Source organism: Strigops habroptila, chromosome 2 (genome assembly GCF_004027225.2).
Source record: "Strigops habroptila isolate Jane chromosome 2, bStrHab1.2.pri, whole genome shotgun sequence".
Classification (NCBI taxonomy): domain Eukaryota; kingdom Metazoa; phylum Chordata; class Aves; order Psittaciformes; family Psittacidae; genus Strigops; species Strigops habroptila.
The window spans coordinates 54,821,744-54,841,874 of NC_044278.2; the positions used below are offsets into that span (position 1 = coordinate 54,821,744).

A 20,131-nucleotide genomic window follows, 5' to 3' on the forward strand; every position below is an offset into this window, starting at 1 on the left:
TGTCAGTTCTTAGAGCAAACGTGTAAGCTACAGCAAACTATGGATTTTGCGTGAAATTATTTCACAAAGAAAAAGAAAATACCAATCCATTACCTGAGTTATGAATTACTACTGGGAACCAATAAAACAATCAGTATCACAGAAAGGAGACGCAAAACTATTTCAGTCCATCTTACAGAGAGATCAAATTTTATTAGATAGAGTAACAAGCCACTTGAGAGTACAAAAGATAGGCAGAAAAACATTCTGAGTATAGGTAACAGACCACTTCATGCAGGCAGTGACTCAAAATCAGAACTGGATGACTGCTCAGTATGAAGTACACAGAGGTAAGGAACAAGGATAAAAAGCATTTAAAAAGTCTTTATGAATGGAATGTTTAGGGTTTTTTACTCTATCTATTCTGCAATTGCAAGACATTGCGTGAGGAGGTAGCATCTTGGCCTTTCATGCTGAGAAGTCTAGAGTGAGTTTGAACAGATGTCAAGTAGCAGTAGATTTAAAACTTTCTTGACAGACATTTAAAACTTGCCAGACATTTGAACTCAGCTTTTGTGTATAAAGTGCATCTAAAACGTGAGGTATATTGATGAAGCTGCATAGCGAATTTTACACAATGCCTGTTTCTGTTTTAGTCCCATTTCTCTTAACCTTCACAATTATCTATTGCACAGTTCATTTAAAAAATTAGAAAAATTGGATTAATATGCAATGGCAAACAGCATAAACCCCTCGGTTTTTACACAAGCAAAAACTACTTATTGAGAGGAAAATTAATTATAGAGCTATTAAAATACACAAATAAAAGCCCAGGTGTGGAACCCCAAATGAGCATGACAGAAGCCAAGAATCTGTATTTCTACAGCAGTCTGAGTTTAGATAAGGAATTTGTTTCTTATGTGTTTATTTTCAATGTAAGGCATATTTTGGCAACACCTAATAAAACATACTTCATTACCACAGACGAGACCGTGTAGGGGTCTAGTTTTGGTATCTGTATCACTGCAGAACTGGCATAAGTGATAGAAAGAGTGTATGAATACACATACCTCTTGAAAATTATATTTTTGTGACTACCCTGTTGGTAAAGGGGCTCACAACTGATATGCAGCACAAAACAGCAGCTTCTAGATTTCCAATGGTTTCTATATAAAAATATGTCAACTAGGATAGTCAATACAGCATCTTTGAAAAATCAAAAATATTTTTAAATTGTTCCTTTTGTATATTTAACACAAACTATGAAAATAGACAAGTCAGTTTCAGACTGATGTAAAAGACTGACAGTTTGGGTTGCAAGTAGTGCAGAATATCTTTACAATTATAAAAAAGATAAAATCTTATCACAAAATAATTCATACAGCTACTAAAATATTTCTCCTCCTTGCTCATATGTAAATAAAATAAGATTAAGTTCCTGGGACTTTCAGTATTGCCAACTGCTACAGAATCTAAGCACTTCCAAGTAAGTCTAGTGACTTCAGCAAGATCTGGCTGCTCTCTTTTCTGTGAAAAAGCCTTGAAACCCTGATGATGGTGGGAGTGCTTTTCTTACTGAGCCTTTACAACACCCCTGGTTTAAGTTAACTGGACCTTTAAGGGATCTAGGATGTTTGAACCAGAACACATTAAATGCAGACAAAGCCTTTTCAGCTTTTTACAAAGAAGGTGAGAATGAAACGGTACTTGTTCCAGCCCCTTTCCTGTGACAGGGTAATGAAGGATTGATTTTTGTGTTAAGTTCTATCACATCTTTGACAAAATCATCGTTTCCTATAAAGTCACCAGCAATGATGTTAATACATTCCTTTTGTAGTCCTGGATATTGCTGCTTTATCCAGATTTTCAAGCATGGAAGACTCTGGAGTGTCATTTTCTTCAGTGATCCAAATGGGTGTTGGAGAATATACCTTAAATTTTCAGTAAGGTTAATCCCTGCTACAAAGAATTTTTCTGAAACAAAAAAATCAGAAGGTGACACATTAGCTATTCCTTTGAGGGGAACAGAATCTGCTTGACACTGCATTAACACCAGATCTTGTTTCTCTGGGTATCATTAAAATAGTAGCTTCACATTCTGTGTTGCTTCATGTCCCTAAAACTGTTTCAGTGGACTGTCTCCCCTTGTTGCAACTGCATGCTGTAGTAAACAGTTACTGAAGCAATCTGGGTTACTGAACCATTCCAGGTTAGCTAAATTTATCCAGATTTTTTTGCAGACTAAAGGTGTCCACTGACTCATCCTCCTTTGTAAATTACATTTGTTTCTGTAAGGGTTCTTCCAAATGCTTAGCCTTCCCCTGTGAGGGTTGAGAACACGGGGTATGCCTACACAGGCGTTTTGCTTTGGCTGGGGCATTTGGCTGTGAAGCAGTTCTCCCCTCCATTATCCCATGTGTTCACATCACAGAGTTTCATCAAAGGTTACGAACTTGATTTCTTTCAGCTTAGACTACACCAGCATGCTTGAGCACTGTCATTTCCTGATGTAGCTACAGCCTTCCCATGCCATTCTTGTAGGGGGCTCTTTTCACAACAAGGCTACCTTGATGCATTTCCCTCATCATCAACACTGCCTAAAGCAGCAAGCACTGGACTGAGGAAGCAGTCTCCTACCCATGAGATAGGCGTGACCGCACCAGTGAGCTGGTCTGTGTGAGGGCTTCTTTTCACAGGGTTACACAAGTGAAGCAGTTGCCACAATTGCATGTACGTACACTGACACATGTGTGCAATGGCTTTAAACTGAAAAAGGGCAGATTAGATACAAGGAAGAAATTCTTCACTCTGAGGGTGGTGCGGCACTGGCACAGGTTGCCCAGAGAAGCTGTGGCTGCCCCATCCCTGGCATTGCTCAAGGCCATGTTGGAAGTGGCTTGGAGCAACCTGGTCCAGTGGAAGGTGTCCCTGCCCATGGCGGGGGGTTGGAACTGGATGAGATTTAAGGTCCCTTCCAACCCAAACCATTCTGTGGTTCTGTGATTTGCACTACCCAAGATACACATTGCACTCGCCCATGGGTGGGGAGAGGACTCAGCAACATGGACACACCTTATGCACACAGGATGCACAAAGTGGTTATTGTCCATAACACTATGATCACCCAACTTCCTATTTGTTTTTGCATTTCTGTACATACCCCTTATTTCCTCTGAGCAACTCCCTGCGCCTACCTGGGCGGCCGATCTGCTTCATGCGCTCTAAAAACCGGATAAGAGCACGAGTGGAAGTTTTGTTTCCCCACCAATATGGGATTGCAGGCCACAGCTCGCAGTGCTCTTCCACTTCCATGTCCTCTTCATATGAGACTATAACCTGATGGCCATGCTGCCACATGGTCCGTAGCGTTGGCACCACCTAAGAGAAAGCATGCCCAGGTTGAAGCAGTGTTCTCAAAGTTCAGATACTGACATGTGACATTGCCTTGGTAGAGAGGCACAGATTCAGTTCAAATAAAGCTTTTAAGTGTACAACCCAGTAGGTCAATGGCTGGGTTACAGGCTGCAGGGGCAATAGGAGCCTGAGAACTTCAGCAGATTCCTCCTTTCCTCAAATAGTTCAAATACGGTGAAGTACAAAACTCAAGATGTTATACCCATGTAACAAGAAACCATCCCCATGTGCACATACCGCTGCTGAAAATGTATTGGGAGAGGACGACACAGGCCATTTGATGAAAGGAGGTAAGAGGGGAGCAAAGCCCTACACCCAGCTGTAGGAATACAGACGCAGAGAAGCAGGAATAATTTTGTCAAATGCCCCACATAGATCCAAATCTGTCACTGTGGCCAAGAAAGAAAATTGAACTACCTAAGACTTGGGAAGACTAAATGTAAGTCTGCAAGAGATATCTTCATTCTGATTTCTTTAAGTAGAAAGTTTGTGAAATTGGGATACTTCAGACATTTTGAATTGAGAGAGGGGAAGACTCGAGCCAGAAACTGCCTCAGACAGACAGATGGGCTGAAACAGGTCTGTTAAATTTAAACATTTCAGTATGAAATTACATTTTCCAATCCTCAAGAGTTAACACCAGGCACAATGGAGGCCCTCTGACTGGTTTTATTTGCAAAAGCAACATTTAAGGTATTGGTTTTTTAAGAATGTTGTGGTTAAAAGCTGTGTCTGTTGCTTGTGAAAAGGAAATGGTGGCTTTTTGATGTTCCAATTATGTAATTAATTAAAATAAAAGCTAAAGGCAGTTGAAAATGTTTTATGTAAACATTTGAAGAGAGCCAAGGGTTGAATGAACATGGGAATCCCTCCTCATCCAAGAAAGAGTGCAAGCCCCAATTAGGTCAGAAAATACTCCAGAATTAAGACACAAGCTACTCAAACTACAAAGATCTATGGCTGACAGAAGCCTCTGCTCTACTCCAGCTGCCTCTCTAAAGCTGGAACCTCTTTTTTTTTGAAAAAAAATGGTACTAGAAATGTGTACGTGAGCACAGGTGCTTATTCTGCAAACAAAGCAGAAATGAAACTGTAGCTGTTGCTAACAAGGGATTTTTAAACCCTAGTTATCCAGATCAAAGGAAGACACCTTGAATAGTTAAGGCAATTAAAATTGTAAATGCAATGTAATGTTGTCACGCTGTGGCCTATGCCAGTACTACATACAGACCCCTATTTAGCAGTTGCTTGGACGCTTTTGTACAACGACAAGAGTTGCAGCCTTGAAAGATGGTAGGTAACATTATTTTAGAATAAGTGAGCAAGCATTTGTTATTTGATGTTAAATCTGAATTCAGATCCTGAAAAGCCACACAGCTACCTAACCAGCAATGGTATCACTTACAAAAAGTGGTGAGATCCATTGTGCTGGTCACAGACCGCATAGAAATAAAGTCTTCCTGCTTGAGGGACATACTTGGCTTCTCCTTTCTCCAGTGCCCTTCCTCCGTCCCCCTGGGGGGGGGGAAGACAACTCTTCTTTCTTCAGTCAGGTGATCTCAAACCATTCGTTCATCACCTTCATTCAACAAACTATCAGCAGCAGCTTAACCCTTTTGCAATTAATAACTTGGTTTTCCTTTTAAGAGCTGACCATGTCTCTGAAAGTAAATTTGACCATCTTCTCCAGTACTGCTCTGCTCATCTGCAACTTACACAGTCAAGTTATTTGGGGAAACAATAAAACAGTGTCACTCAGGTCTTCAGTTATTCAGCTGAGACCTGAATATTCAGAATCCCCTAGTTTTGCTGAGAATTGTTCTATTTTAACTCCGCTGTACAAAATGCTTTGAAATGGTAATACTCACCCGTTACTTATACACCAGCTTCAAAGGCTGAATTCGAATCACAAACAGGGTCATCATTATCCTGTACCCCTCACATCTCCAGAGGAAACCCTCTGTTCCTATGCATCTTTGAAATGTTAATTGTTTAACTACTAAAAGCTCCCATACCTTGTAAAAAAAAGAGGCAGCTAAAAATCTCAACTTCTAACATTTAGCAATCAAATAATTTCTAATTATTTAAATTAAGGCTTTTCTGGAGGTTTGGGTGACTGAAAGCATATTAGGCTAGTTGGAAGGTCAGCTCCAGCTCATGTTCATGAAAGTCAGTGCCACCAGAAACGCACTGAGGGCAGAGATGCTATTAAGAGGGACCTCAACAGGGCTGACAGAAACCTCGTGAAGCTCAACAAAGGCAAATGCAAAGTCCTGTGCTCAAGCAGGACTAACCGCATGCAACAGGAAAGACTGGGGGCAGCTGGCCAGAAACCTGCTTTGCAGAAAAGGACCTGGAGGTCCTAGCGAACACTGAGCTGAACATGAGCCATCAAGCATACCCATGTAGCAAAAACACATCAGCAAACTGGACTGTATTAGTAAAGGCACAGGCAGCAAGTCAAGAGATTAGGTTCTTCCTCTCTATCCAGCTGTTGTTGGACTGCATCTCAAGTACCGTGTCCAGCTGCAGCTTCCCCAGTACAAAGAAGTCACTGACATGCTGGACTGAGTCCAGCAGCATGCAGCCAAAGCGAGCAGGGCTGGAGCATGACACGCAAGGGCAGGCTGAGAGAGCTGGGTCTGTTCAGCATGGAGAAGAGAAGACTGTGGACAGGACTTACAGCTGTTTGCAGATACCTAACAGGCAGATGTAGAGAAGACTCCTCAGATGTGCATAGCAAAAGATGAAAGTCAGCAGACACAGGTTACAGCAAGAGAGATTCTGATCAGATAGGTAAGGAAAACACATTTACTGTGAGAGTGGTCAAACGCTGGACCAGTTTGCATAGAAAAGTTGCAGAATCTCCACCCTCAGAGATATTCAGGAATGACCAGGACACAGCCCAATGCAACTTTGAAGTCATTCCTGCTTTGCATGGTAGGGTTGAACTAGATAACCTCTAGAGGTCACTTCCAACCTAAACTATTACAAATAGCATAAAAAAGTCATTTACAATTGTTGCTGTGAAAAGGCAGAAAAAGGATTCTTTAAATTCTACAAATATAGTATGGACTATATTTATAACACACACACCTCTGATGCAGCAAATGTTACTTTTCCTGGTTAAAAATACAGTGGAAGTAGAATAGATGTAAACTTTGGAATTGAAGATCTCACTGTAATATATCATTCTTAAAAAAAGGAGAAAAAAGAAAAAAGGATCTCATTCTTACATTTCTGGGGCACAGTTTACACTGGAAAATCTCTTTTATCCAGGCAACCAGACGACAATGAAGTTTCTTGGTTAATCCATCAAAATTCCTGAAGGCTAAGATAACAATTTCCTGAGGATGAGTTTCCAACCACCTTAACACTTCCCACAGAATATCCTACAAGAGAGAGTCACAGCAACTTAGAAAATCATCTGAGCTATGCAGGGGAAAGGAAATAAAACCAATAGAGCATTGATGGTGGGGCAGACTTACAATCACAATAACGAAAATCAGTGTTGGTTTCTGGAAGATGGCCATCCAAATACCTGCAAGGTGGTCCAGAGAGATGCACCCCAGGAAAATCTACTTTCTGCAGGTCTGTGGCAGTTTGCTCAGGATGTGGTTCTAGCACACTTCACTTTACAGCTTTGTATTTTGGTAATTTCCAAAAATTAAGTGTTCAAGGCCATGTTGGAAGTGGCTTTGAGCAACCTGGTCTAGTGGAAGGTGTCCTCGCCCATGGCAGGGGGCTTGGAATTAGATGATCTTTAAGGTCCCTTCTAACCCAAACCATTCTGTGATTCTATGAATCCTACTAATCCTACTGATGGTATCTTACTGCCTAGAGGCAGATTAGCGGTAAACCTATCTCCCCAACTTTCTTTAAGAACAAACAACATATTAGCGGCAAACTCACAACAGGGAAAGTTTCTGTGCTTGCTTAAACATAACAGGACCCTTTTCCCCCATTTATTTATGGGCAATGACAGCTTCTTGAAGACCATGTATAATTGACAGGGTAGCCAGGCACTACATTTAACTGTTTACATGAGCATGTCAGTCACCATGAAATCTCAATGAAACTGAAGCTTAGCCAGTTAGTCTACAAATGAAAAACTGCATTAGCTGGCTGTGCCTGGCTGTACAGGTCCCAGCAAACAGAAAGAAGATGTGAACTACTCCACAGTGACAGAACACATGCAAAGAGCAACTCACAGTAGTTTCTACATAGCAGTTGACAGTAATTTGATCATGGGATCCAGACTTGAGCCTCTCTGTCTCTCAGTGAAATACTTTTTCCTCAGGGAAAAAAAAAAAAAAGTGTTTCTGTGATTTTATTAGGTTCTTAATACCTTCTTCTCTTTAATAACTTCTCTCCTTACTGGGGAAATGGGATTGTTCTGGGCAGCATCCTGGCACAAGAGAAGATAAACCCCAGAAACATCACGCACTTGGTAGGGGCTAGGCAGTGCAGAGCAAGGCACAGCAACTCCATTTTGAGGAGGAGGAAATGATTGATGCTCCAGTCTCGCTTGGCAGCTACTGACACTAGCCTCTAGCCCTGCTGATTTTCTCTAGTTTGAAGTCCACACATTAAGAAAACAAATAACCTACTTGGAAAACCTTCGACCCATTTTCAGGTTATGATGGCTCTTAAATAAAAGGAACAGCACTCGTTTTATAGCCAGCCCAAAGATAAGGACAATACCTGTACAGTAATAGTTGTGTAAACCATATGCACAAAGTACAAATTCATAGATGGATCATTAGGCTTGTGGGCAATCCTGAAATCCAGATATCTAACTCCAGCCTCAAGTTGCTCTGTCACTGCCAGTACCTGCAAAGTGAAACAGAAGACAAACGTTCTGAGAGCTTGGAAGATATTTGCTTCGTTAGTTTAGAAAGCTGAAAAAGGTCTACAAAGTTATCACTATAACATTTTTCACAGATCTTTCAAGTTTAAAATGGCACTATACGACACCAAGTCCCAACTTTGAAGTATTTTACTCTCTGACAAGAGGGATCCATATTTCCCTGCAATTGCAGATTAGATTAGTTTCGGACCTCTAAAACTGTTCTGTTCTGAATGTTAAAGAGTCAATAACCTGTGTGTAAATACACAATCACTCTTCACAAGACTATTTGTACGAACAAAAACTGCAGGATCAGCACCTTAAAAAAGCTGTATTTATTTTATTAGATCAAAGACTTTACCATGGTTGTCTCTGCGGAGCTCACCCATCCTCAATGGAAGGAAAAACAAAAATAGAAAAAACTACTGGCTATTGTTCTTTTTCAAGATAAAGTTTGAATTAACCTGTAGGAGTCCTACAGAACAGAGGTCCTGCTCTATTTCCACTTCCCTCAGAACTCTTCTGCTGGATTTAAGAGCTTAATGGAGCAGGTGATAAAGCTGAGTTTCTGGGCAAAAGGTCCCAAATGGTATATCTCTTACCTATACCAAGGCTATCTTTGCATAAGAAAATAGAATCATTTTAATTAAATACATTCAAACGCTAATTTGTCTCAGTTCAACCTGCTATGGACAACACTTTCAGCTTTCGGAAAGCATACATAGTACTGATTTAAGTCAGAAAGGATTCAACAAGAGCTAAATCAACACAAGGCATTGCACCTGAATAACCACATTCATAGCTTTAGGGTGAAGGCAGAGATTAAGACACATACCATCTTCAACCATCTTTCTGCTCCTAGGACAGGAATTTTATCTCCCCAAGCTGTGCCTGAGCTGCAGGGCTGAGAAACAGCCCAGCCCTACGTGCCTCAAGGTGCAGGTAGTACGATGGCTCAGGCCAACAGCTCCCTCCATGCCTTCTCCACCAGGCTGAAGCAATTGCAGGAGTGATCCATGCACAAGTCCCACCTTCACTGGCTGGAGATAGGAGTGTATATGGCTGTAGGTCATTTATAACCTTTGTGGCAGGAAAGAGCACCAGATGAAATAGCTGCTCTGAACTGCTCTTTGGATGAATTAATTTCTTTCTGTTGACTGCATGGGAAAACTAGACAAATTCGGCTCTCTTATTAGTCATCTGGGTTTGGATACTGAATTAGACAGTGTGAACACGGCCCCTGCAGGGCAAAATTTCAGAGGAAGCCTTGGAGAACAATGCTGCTCAGTGCTGCAATTTCACACCAGACATGCAGGACATGAGCTGAAGTTACACACCTGACATCAGCCATTGCACAGGAAGGATCTGGACCTCTAGACTGACACCCATAACAGCCAGGGCTCAAGGCAGGCACCGCCTACTGGGTACTGTGCCATCCAGGAACTGTGGGTTCTACCATCATAGGGCTCCTTGATGTCTGCTCTGGATGCCAACGGGTAGAGTCACCTCCTCAGAAAGAACTCAAGCACCACAGAGATAAGGAGGGGTGGGACTGCAGCCGTGCCTCTTTCCCATCAGCAACGGGCCACTTCCTGCTCAGCACTCTGGGTTCAACCCACAAAATTACTATAATGATGTAAGGAGCTTATTTGTCACCAATAGGGTCACTTCACTGGACAGCAACCCACAAGTTCGGACGTATCTAAATCTTTCATTGGGTAAAGCAAGAAGCAGCTCAATTCAAGGCACTGTGCTAAGAGAGGGCCTTTCCACATCAGCTCATCACTGTCATTACATATTCAATATCTGGTACTGTCTAAGACTCCAATTTGCCCAGGCTGCTCAAACACAACAAAAGAAGCCTAGGCATAATTATTGCCATTTATCAATTATTCCATTTTAATTGCCTAGTAATGAACTACTCCTTCAATAAGAACAAAAGTTAAGAGATTTTTGGTACCTCTTTGATGCCAGGGAAGTCTGTTCTTTAGAAAAATCTTCAAAAGATCTCACTTAAATCATGATTTCCAATTTCCACATTTATGAGAGACAAGGAGATAACTAGTAGCTTAATATTTAGACATTTTAAAAAATTAACTAAACTTTATGTGAGGGATCACACCTTCATCCTCTTAAACCTTAAAAAAAAATCCCTTCAACAAGACTTGTCTCTTCTGCTGGATGAAATACTTACATGATACAGATGGGGAAAACAACTGACATCTCGCACAGCAGTGACAATAAAAATGACAAGCATTACCTTCTGAACAGAGTGCAAGAGAAAAACCTCTTTGGATTATAATAATAGGAAATGTTACTTGTAACAATAAACATGTGGAAAAGATTAGTTTCTAGTACCAAGTGGTCAGCTTTAAGCAACATCTTTGTCTATGTATTACTCCTGCCTCACCTGCATGCTTTTTCCCCACAAAAGATCTGGTATGTATGGCACCTGTGTCAGACCCCGTTGTGCTGGTTTTGGCTGGGGTAGACTTAGTTTTCTTCATAGTAGCTAGCATGGGGCTGTGTTTTGGGTTTGTGCTGGAAACAGTGTTGACAATACAGGAATGTTTTCGTTACTGCTGAGCAGCGCTTACACAGAGCCAAGGCCTTTTCTGCTCCTCACCCCACCAGTGAGCAGGCTGGGGGTGCACAAGGAGTTGGGAGGCGACACAGCCAGGACAGCTGACCCCAACTGAACCAAGGGATATCTCCACCATATGGAGTCATGCTCAGCACATAAAGCTGGGAGAAGAAGGAGGAAATGGGCGACATTCAAAGTGATGGCATTTGTTTTCCCACGTAACCATTAGGCATGATGGATGCCTGCTTACATGAAGATAGCTGAATGCCTGCCTGCAGATGGGAAGCATTGAATTCCATTTTGCTTTGCTTGCGTGTGTGGCTTTCGCTTTATCCGTTAAACTGTCTTTATCTCAACCCGCAAGTTTTTTCACTTTTACACTTCTGATTCTCTTCCCCATTCCACCGGGGGCTGTGTGGGGCTTAGTTGCCAGCAGGGGTTAAACCACGATACCCAAGCACAGTATCTCGTCAGAGCACAGGTTTCTGGGCAGTAAGCTATTCTTTCATTGCTATTTTTTCACTGTGGTCATTAAGCATGACCACTCTCAGCACTGCAGCACGACATGACGTTAGACAAATTACCTGTGTTGTAGACCACTTCATGATAACAGGGTGCACAACGCAGGGTATACATTTGCTTAAAAACTTCACCAGCTTCGATTCATTGCCACTAACAGCAGAGTTTTTATCCAAGCAGTAGGTCATAGTGTCATGACTCCCTGTAGAATACAAAAAAATACAGAAAATGTCATTTCTTATCTACTCAAAACCACAACACATTGTTACGCTGTGCGTGCACACCTGACCTGACCCCATTTCCAAATCACACACCTATATTGCCTGAGAAATCCATGTAGTTATGAGAAAAACATGGGCTTTTCGACAGAGATTGCTCACCTGACATTAGTAAGATTAGTGTGAAATCCTTGTGAAGGGAAGGCACCAAGACTTTTCAATAAAGCAGTCCCCATCTAAACTGCATATTGTATTTTGTCTCAAACCACAATAAAATGGCCTGTTTCAACTAGAATCCTCCACTGAAATAATAATCTTGATGTGAAACCCCACTTTTTTCAAAGAACAGATAGCTGAAGGCTGAATTTGTCTAGAATTAGTCCTGTTTTCAGAGTTGTCCAAATGCAGATTTCATACTCAAATACCACCATGTCTGCACAGGAAAATATGACTGAAAGCAGAAATTCATCTTCTTATCTTTGACTGGACCAACTCCTAACTTGGCACTTTAAGCATTTATATCTTAAATCTCTAGTAAAAATGCACTCCTGAACCAAATACCCACATCCCCTACAAAAGCAACAAAAGAGATGGGCACTTGAAAGTTTCAGAGGCAAATCCAAGTCTACGTGTCATAGGCGAACAAGATCCAAGTTTTATGGACTTCAAAAATTATCCGACTCTTTCCAGCACAGGGAATTACATGGGGGCAGACTAAGCATCAGAGCCAAGCACAGCCTGCCCAAATATTTGACTTCTTTGAAGTCTTAATAAATCTGACACATCTCTTGCATCATGTTTCAATGAAAACCTGTTACAATTCACAATTTCTCTAGGACAGGCAACCCGTGATGGAGCTAGCTTTTTCTGCTCCATTATTTCTTTTAATTTTATAAAGCATCAATAAGAAAAGCTAATAACTCAGCGAAATTACTCGCTGGGATCTTTACAGAGTATCTGCAAGAAATTGGCAAATCATTTTAAGTCTTCTGTCAAATGAATTGTTCATTGGTGCTAGGAACTGCCTTCTTGAGTGGTCAGTCTTACCAGTACCAATGGCAATATTTCTACTTGCCAAAGAAAAAGGAAAAGATTGAATTTGAAATAAAGAAATTTTTTTAAAACTGTCAATAACAGTTTAATTTTTTTTTTTACACTCAATTTTATTTTTTTTTACTTTTTAAAATCATGTTTCTATTTTCCTGCTTTAAACACCCAAATCAAGCTCATTGCAGATGGAAGGTCAATAATGAGGGCATGCAATCAAAGAAGTTTGTCTTACAAGATGTAAGAGTCAAACCATTAAATATCCATGGACCAAATCCAAGTCTGAGAGAAGTGAACAGGATTCCATCAACGGGTGTTGCATCTACTGATGCCAATCAGCAAACAGATAGTAACCCTTTATTTGGGAGTCTTCTTGTGGTGTCAGTGAGTTAGAGTAACGAGAGGAAGATGGGTATATCCATGACACAACAAATACGATGCAAAGATAGTGAGCTAGCACCAAACCAGGTAGCTTCAGAGCTTGAAGCAACATCTCCCCAGCAGCACTGTGCTGAACCTGGTGCAAACACAACAGTAATTATTGACACTTGCCTCTGTCTCCTCATCATGCTTTCAGAATGCACTCTCTCACATTTCTTGCATGCGTTGTTGTCTTCTCTATCTGAGATAAGCTTCCACTTCCAAACTGGACTTCTCCCAGCCATTGTTCCCTCTGAAAACCTGCCAGAGCTGGCTTGACCTGGTTGCTCTTGATCTGCTTTTGTTCTGACCTAGCCTAGACCAGTTTTGTAGGTCAGCTGGACAGCCACCAAAATCTCCCAAGCTAATAGCCTGCAATGCTCTGTAAAAGTCCTCCAATATTTGCTGAAATGGGCTTGTCTTCAACTATTCTTTTCTTCCTGCCTGTTTCATGCAGGCTTATTCACAAGAACAAACATTCACAAGAGTAACAAGGTCACCATAAGGAGAAGAGCCAGGAAGTCAAAAGCACACATCAGCAGGTTCCCAGCTTTCTGCACTGTCCAAGAAACACCACTCTGAAAGCTTTAGAAACAGCATGGTTCCTTTTCCATTAAAAAAAAAAAAAAAAAAAAACAACCCACTGAGCAAGCTACTGATTTTTGAAGGATTTTTGTTTCAAGGTTTCAATTTTAATCAAAACTCCATTAGTTCATGACAGGCAGGAAAAAAAAAAATCCACCATAGTTCTTGGGTCCACCCAGAGCTCCACCCATGGAAGACAAGACTTGATTTTTCCCACTCTCTCTAATATATATGTCTTTGCTAAAGTTAACCTGCGATCCTGTACCCTACATAAAATATTCACCCACATGCTGTGCTGCTTTCCACCCAGAGGGGGAAATCATCTGTTCAAGACAGCAGAGAGAATCAATAACATGGCCAAAGAAAGGCTAATGATACACAAAGAAAGGCTAATGACAATGAGGTTTGAATGTAGTACCAACTACACTAACTACAAAGGACACCAGCTATAGCGCAGCTGTATTTACCTATAATAGAATAAATCCAGTTTTTGTAAGCACAGTCATGCAGAAAAGTCACACTCTACATTAATAAAAACTTCTGTTAATTAAAAGTCTATGTCTTCCTTTTTTTTATACCTTCGCAGCCTCTTGAAACAGTACAAAAAACCAATAAGACGAAGTGTTTTTTCTCTCCTTTTGGAACCATTATATTATGTAGGAACTGGCAAGAATGAATAAGAAAATCCTTTTTTCCCCCCTCCCATCTAAGAAACCCCAAACATTACAAAGTATTCACATGAACACATCACACAAACCCTCCCCCAAGCCCTGCTCCCACACACTGACCCAAATAATAAAAGTAGCCATTCTGAAATGGGACAAACAGGATGCTCCAATTCTTAAATGACACACTAACAAAACAGTAAAGAATGAAAGTTAATCTTTACCTGGAAGAGCTAAATTATAGAGCGGAATATCCCAGAGCTTCTCTGGTAATTGTGACATCCATTGACCATTTTCATGGCACACGTGAATGGAGGTTTGCAAAGAGCCTTCCATTTGTGCCTGCTCTAGGACTTCATAGGGAGTTCTGGCAGGTAAAGAAAAAAGAAAAACAATAAACCATTCCATATATTGTGGTTGAATTAATGCCACTGCACTGTGCAGAATGGATTTATACATGCTATAAAATGTCAACCTTTCAAGTAGTTGCAGCAAAATGTCAAGAACTTCTTGGCCACAACCTACACTGCTTTTGGTAACATTGTCTACCAGCACAATGCCACGGGAGGGTTCCAACTTCAGGCTTGTAAATTGACCAACTGAAAGAAAAAATAGAGCCAAGACAAATATGTGCAGCTAAGCTGGTATGGAGAAATGGCTATCTACATCAGCTATTGCAACATCACGAGGAGTAACCTAACTTCAGCGTGAAACATCATCTTCCCTGACCCTTTGCAGCCCCAGGAGCATGGCAGGGGGATTGATGGCAGGGCTGGGACAGGGGCTGGGTCTCCAACCCTCAGGATCTTGGAGAACACTCACCTTGAAGCATCAATTCAGCTGCTACAATAATACCTCTATGAAAAGCCAGGACATTGGATTTTCAGGTCATACTGGCTTCTGGGGTCAAAGAGGAAAACTTCCATCTCCTTATTCCCTGTTTTGAGAAGATCTCTTGATACCTGTTCTTATCACCCCTACTGAGCCCATGATCACAAATACTTCAGTTTGGTCAGACCTCCCTGAAAACTACTCTGGAACTGTTCTTCTGGGATACAAGCCTCTCTGGGATCTTCTGCAAAATTTACATGCGGGAGCACCAGTGGATGAAACCTAGCTGAGAAGTCATGGTCATCACCAGGGCCTACTGCTACAGTTATCCTGTTTATTTTTCATTTTATGTTCTCCTTGATGAAGTAGAACATGAAGATGAGCTTTCCGTGCCTTTTTTTTTTTTTTTTCTGGGATGTTCCTGAAGTTCAGGTGGTGTTTTTGGGATGAAAGCCTTTCTTGGCATTGTTTTCAATGTTTAGCTATTTTTTCACAGCTATGTAGTGGGACACTTTCTTTCAGATCATGTCACAGTGATTACCTATATTAATATCACACCTTCGTTTTTAATTTTTTTTAAACAATCTGTAACTGTGAAGAATTCCTTCTTTTCTGCTACAGGAATGTCAGTCAGATATGTATTTGTGCAGGTTTTGTGCTCTGACAAACATCCTCACTGGCCCGTGGTCCCTTTTGCTGTATCTCAGCACATTCATTCTTGAGACTGCTTCTCCCTAGAGTATTCTTCAGGTTGCTTTTGGGAAGGTGGTTGGTTTTCCTGGATTTACAAGTGAGCCATACCATTTATATGAAGAGTATTTCCTTAAACATGGTGCAAATTTTTGGCAGTCACGTAGGGTCATTTCAAAGGCAACTTTAGGAGTTGCATTCCTAAGTTTTAGGTCCACATCACACATAACAGATACAATCTGCTTTATATCTGTCAATGCACATAGCATCATTTATCTAGCCTGCCTTGCCGTGCCTTCAGTGTGGCTTTCAATTGGTGTCTCTGAGTACAGCCACCCCTGTTAAGAAAAGAATGGGACCATGTAAGCTGAGGAAAATGCCCAGCACAGTGACACAGGCTGCATGTGCCTGGTGTGTAAGCTGGACCTTTCCTCCTGGTGAAGAGCAGCTACCTCTGAGGCTATCTGTACACACAAGACCATTGCATAAGAAGGGAAGAAGTGCTCTAAACTCTTGCTTGCTCCCTTTGTCTCCTTATTTTAAACAACAGGTATTTGATGGGCCTAGTGCAAAGTGGAGTGGAAAAAAATCCCATTGATTTATTTGGGGAAGAAAGGTGCATAAGCAAATGGCCTTTGTATGCTACATCGGGTAATCTTATTCTTGGAAAGAAGTTCAGATCTCCAGCAGATATAAACTCATTCACCCTCTGGCTCTGCAATTGTACATGCTGAGCTTCTGCCTCCTGCTGAGACAACAGATACTTGCAGCTGATCTTGTCACCTTTTGCTGTATTTCATGCTTCCTCAGACTGCACACCACTGCTCTCCCAGGGCTGCTCTGCTCTAGTCTATGTACCATATAGCATCAGCATGGATAGGGCCTGCAGATGTTTAAAACAACATTGCCATTTAGCAGTTGCAAAAGACTGGGTAGTCTTCCTCCTTCCACAGCTCTGAAGCTGACATGAGCTAAGGATCACAGAATCATAGAATGGTTTGGGTTGGAAAGGACCTTAAAGATCATCTAGTTCCAATCCCTCCGCCATAAGCAGGGACACCTGCAATACTCCAACACATAGCAGCACTTACGTGAGTCCTGTACACAGACTAGAAAACTAACTATAAGCACTGCTTTTCCTCTTCCTTGGGGTCTGCAGCTCCCTTTCCAGAGCCTTTCGGGCTAGTTAATTCTCCCTAATTCTGCAGACACCCAGGTCAGTGCAGGAGGTGCTCCAGGTGCCAGAGCAGAGATTCCCTTGCAGCCCATGGTGAGGCAGGCTGTGCCCCTGCAGCCCATTAGAGTCCACAGTGGAGCAGATATCCACCTGCAGCCTGTGGAGAACCCCATGCCACAGTGGGGAGATGCTCAAAGGAGGCTGTGACCCTATGCTCTGGAGCAGGCTCTCGGCAGCGCCTGTGGCCCTATGGAGAGAGGAGCCCATGCTACATCAGTCTGTGCCTGAGGGGCTGCACCCTGTGGAAGGAACCCACACTGGAGCAAGGGGAGAGTGTGAGGAGTCCTCCCCTGAGGGGGAATGAGCGGCAGAGACAACGTGTGATGAACTAACCACAACCCTCATTTCTCATCCCCCTACACTGCTCTGGGGACAGAAGTAGAGATTTCGGGAGTGAAGTTGAGAGCAGGAAGAAGGGAGCAGTGGGGGGGAAGGATTTTTAAGGTTCGGTTTTATTTCTCGTTACCCTGCTCTGATTTGCTTGATAATAAATCAGTTTCCTCAATTCGAGTTTGTTTTGCCCGTGACAGTAACTGGTGAGTTACTGTCCCTACCTCAACCCACTAACCTTTAGTTGTATTTTCTCTCCCCTATCCATCTAGGGAGGGCAGTGATAGACCGGATTTGATGGGCACCTGGTGTCCAGCTAGGGCCAACCCACCACAACTACCCTCACGCTCCTTGTTCCCAGCAGCTTTCTGCCCTGGCCTTGTGTGCTCCGAGTGCAGTCAGCAAGGCTGTGCCTGTGGTGTGCCTTGCACCCGGCAGTTCCGGCACGGAGACATAATTAATGAACGGCTGACTAAAATATTTGCTGCGGCCGACCGAGATCCAGGTGCTACCTAACGCCTCGGGAATTACCCGAAACCTTGTGGCGAGACCTACTCGCAGTGCCGCAGCGACAAGGGAGCTGCCGGCCCCGCAGGGGCGATACCACGGGGAAGGGCTCAGCGCCGGCCCCCCCATCCCCAGGCTGTCGTACCCCCGGGGGACACCGATTTCTCTCTTCCCTCTTTTTGTTAATTGTTTCACTTACTCGGATGAACGATTTCGTATCCATGTCGGCTCTTCAGGAAGCACTGCACGGCCCGGATCCCCCCGGGCAAGGCGCGCTGCCCGCACTCGGGCGGGAGCTGCCCTGCCTTGCTTTGCCTTGCCTTGCGCTGCCCGGGTCAAGTGAGTGCAGATTTGAGGAAGGCGAAGGAGGAGCGAGAGAGATGCAGAAGAGGGGAGGTGGTGCTGGTGAAGCTGAGCTGCCCGAAAGGCAGAGGTGAGACGCTTGGTGGACTGAAGCTGTATTGCCGCGGGAGGTACCTGCAGGCAAAGGAATGCTGGAGGACGACACACCAAGTAACTGCGTGTAGCCGTCCTTCAACTGCATTTAAAATCTATTACTGCAAAAAAAGCTTATAAAACATATTTATAAATATATATACAAGGTACCTTAATTGCCTGTTTTGTCCAACAGAGATTCTGTTTCTTCGGTTTGCAGAGTTAATACACAGTTCACTAGCTCTTTCCCTCCTCTTTAGAATATACAGCCCCTCATCCGTGGTGAAATTCACTCATATTTATTATGGCACCTTGCAGAAATCCAGGCAAGCTCCTCAAAAGCCTTTCTGTGTAAGGAGGCAGGAGGGAAATGAGTGAATGGCAAACATGCAAACCCTCATTGCTCTTTTGGAAGCAGGGCATCTTCTCAGCCTTTCTGAAGTGGTGGAGAAAGCTCCCCTACTTCACTTCCCTGTTCCAAAACCACAATAAAACACACAGTTCCCTAATTCAGCTCCCTAATTGGAGCTGAAACTCCAATTGGAAAGAATGGATAGAGAAGACTAAATTTCCTTTCTTCTCCATAGGGCCGTATTCCTAGAGGGTCACCTGCAGCAGAACTGTGACCTGACTGCTCCAGGATCATACTGTGGTCAGGGCTAGGGAAAATTCAGGATGCTGCAGTGTTGTGCTCCTTAATACAAGGATTAATTTCCCAGATGCTCCTTTGACATGATCTGATTCTTGCACGAGGCAGAGCAAAAGGAAGAGCAGTGTTCATGTACAGAGCAAAACTTGCTGTGCCAACAGCAGCGGCTGGACCAGGTTAACATTCAGATAACCAAGTTGCTTCCCTTGGTGAATGCCAGGACAGCAGGACTGGCTGAGCTTCAGGGTTATGCCACAGTTCAGTTATGTCACAGTTGATATCAGAGTTTAGATATCAACTCTTACAGAGTACCATAAAACTAGCTGGAGGCAGATGCAGAATAGGCTTGCGGCCGGTTGTAAAGCTAGGCACAAAATGGCCAAAAGGGATGAAATAGAGCAAAGGAGAAGGTAAGAAGGAAGAGATGCTATTTAAAGGCTGCTTGGTTTTGCGCTGATAGAAAGTAGCTGAGAAATGTTATGGAGAAGTATTACTGTGCTCTTCATGGAAAGAAATAAAAGGGAAAGTATTTCAAACAGGAAAAGTCAGACAGTCAACTTTAATTCTTCATTTACTTAGAAAATTAAGACTATGGAGGTGTAACAAAACAGCAGTCAGGCAGCCTCTGGATACTACCATGATGAATACGGAACAGCCAGACATGGTTCTGGTCTTGTAAAGTGAACCTGTGTGAGACTAGCAGGGAAAACATGACTGTGGAAAGGAAAACTTTAAATGGTAATGCAGGTCTGATTTATAGCTGTGGATCATAGTGAAAATTCCTGGTTTGTTACTCACAGTGACAGCAGTCATAGAGCTTTCAACTGTACTTTATACATTTAAATAACTTTGGCTTACCAAAATACAACACAATCAGTCTGAGAAAAATCATTTGATGTTTCAAATGGCTTAAAGGTTTATGAGATTTTTGAATGGTTACAATATTTGGGATGTTGCATGAGACTTTTTTCTTCCATCCTAGTGTTTTTAATTCAGACATAGCACATCTTTACATTGTAACATACAAAAATGCCATCAAGCATTCAAATGACTTGAACTGAATTCCCTGGATTTGGGGTGTTTGTTCTGGGGACATTTGCAACACCCTGGCAATGTCTATGTTTGCTCCTGCCCTGACTTACTGATAAGTCCTCTCAACCCACACCTAATTT

At 42.4% G+C, this 20,131-nt stretch overlaps 1 protein-coding gene across 2 annotated transcripts; it reads right to left on the bottom strand.

Moving 5' to 3' along the window:
- Window positions 1-166: 166 nt before the first annotated feature.
- PLCXD1 (phosphatidylinositol specific phospholipase C X domain containing 1) lies at window positions 167-18,231 on the bottom strand. 2 transcript variants are annotated; one of them, XM_030476173.1, is made up of 7 exons: window positions 18,075-18,231; window positions 14,505-14,647; window positions 11,411-11,547; window positions 8,098-8,226; window positions 6,630-6,785; window positions 3,174-3,357; window positions 167-1,953 (listed from the first exon to the last, which is right to left on the bottom strand). In XM_030476173.1, exons 2-7 carry the CDS (start codon window positions 14,614-14,616, stop codon window positions 1,658-1,660), a joined length of 1,014 nt encoding a protein of 337 aa, XP_030332033.1. In that variant the 5' UTR covers window positions 14,617-14,647; window positions 18,075-18,231; the 3' UTR covers window positions 167-1,657. The 2 variants fall into 2 exon arrangements, with proteins under 2 accessions (XP_030332033.1, XP_030332032.1); XM_030476172.1 differs by lacking the exon at window positions 18,075-18,231 and having other exon boundaries at window positions 14,505-14,688.
- Between the last annotated feature and the right edge of the window lie 1,900 nt (window positions 18,232-20,131).

Bases quoted from the DNA above. Each gene is read 5' to 3' on its own strand.
- PLCXD1 (XM_030476172.1), bottom strand. From the start codon at position 14,688: ATGGAATGGTTTATTGTTTTTCTTTTTTCTTTACCTGCCAGAACTCCC. The intron at 6,786-8,097 runs GTATTGTCCTTA...TCTCTCTTGTAG, and splicing joins ACACAACTATTACTGTACAG to GATATTCTGTGGGAAGTGTT. The intron at 1,954-3,173 runs GTAGGCGCAGGG...TTTTTGTTTCAG, and splicing joins GAAGCAGATCGGCCGCCCAG to AAAAATTCTTTGTAGCAGGG.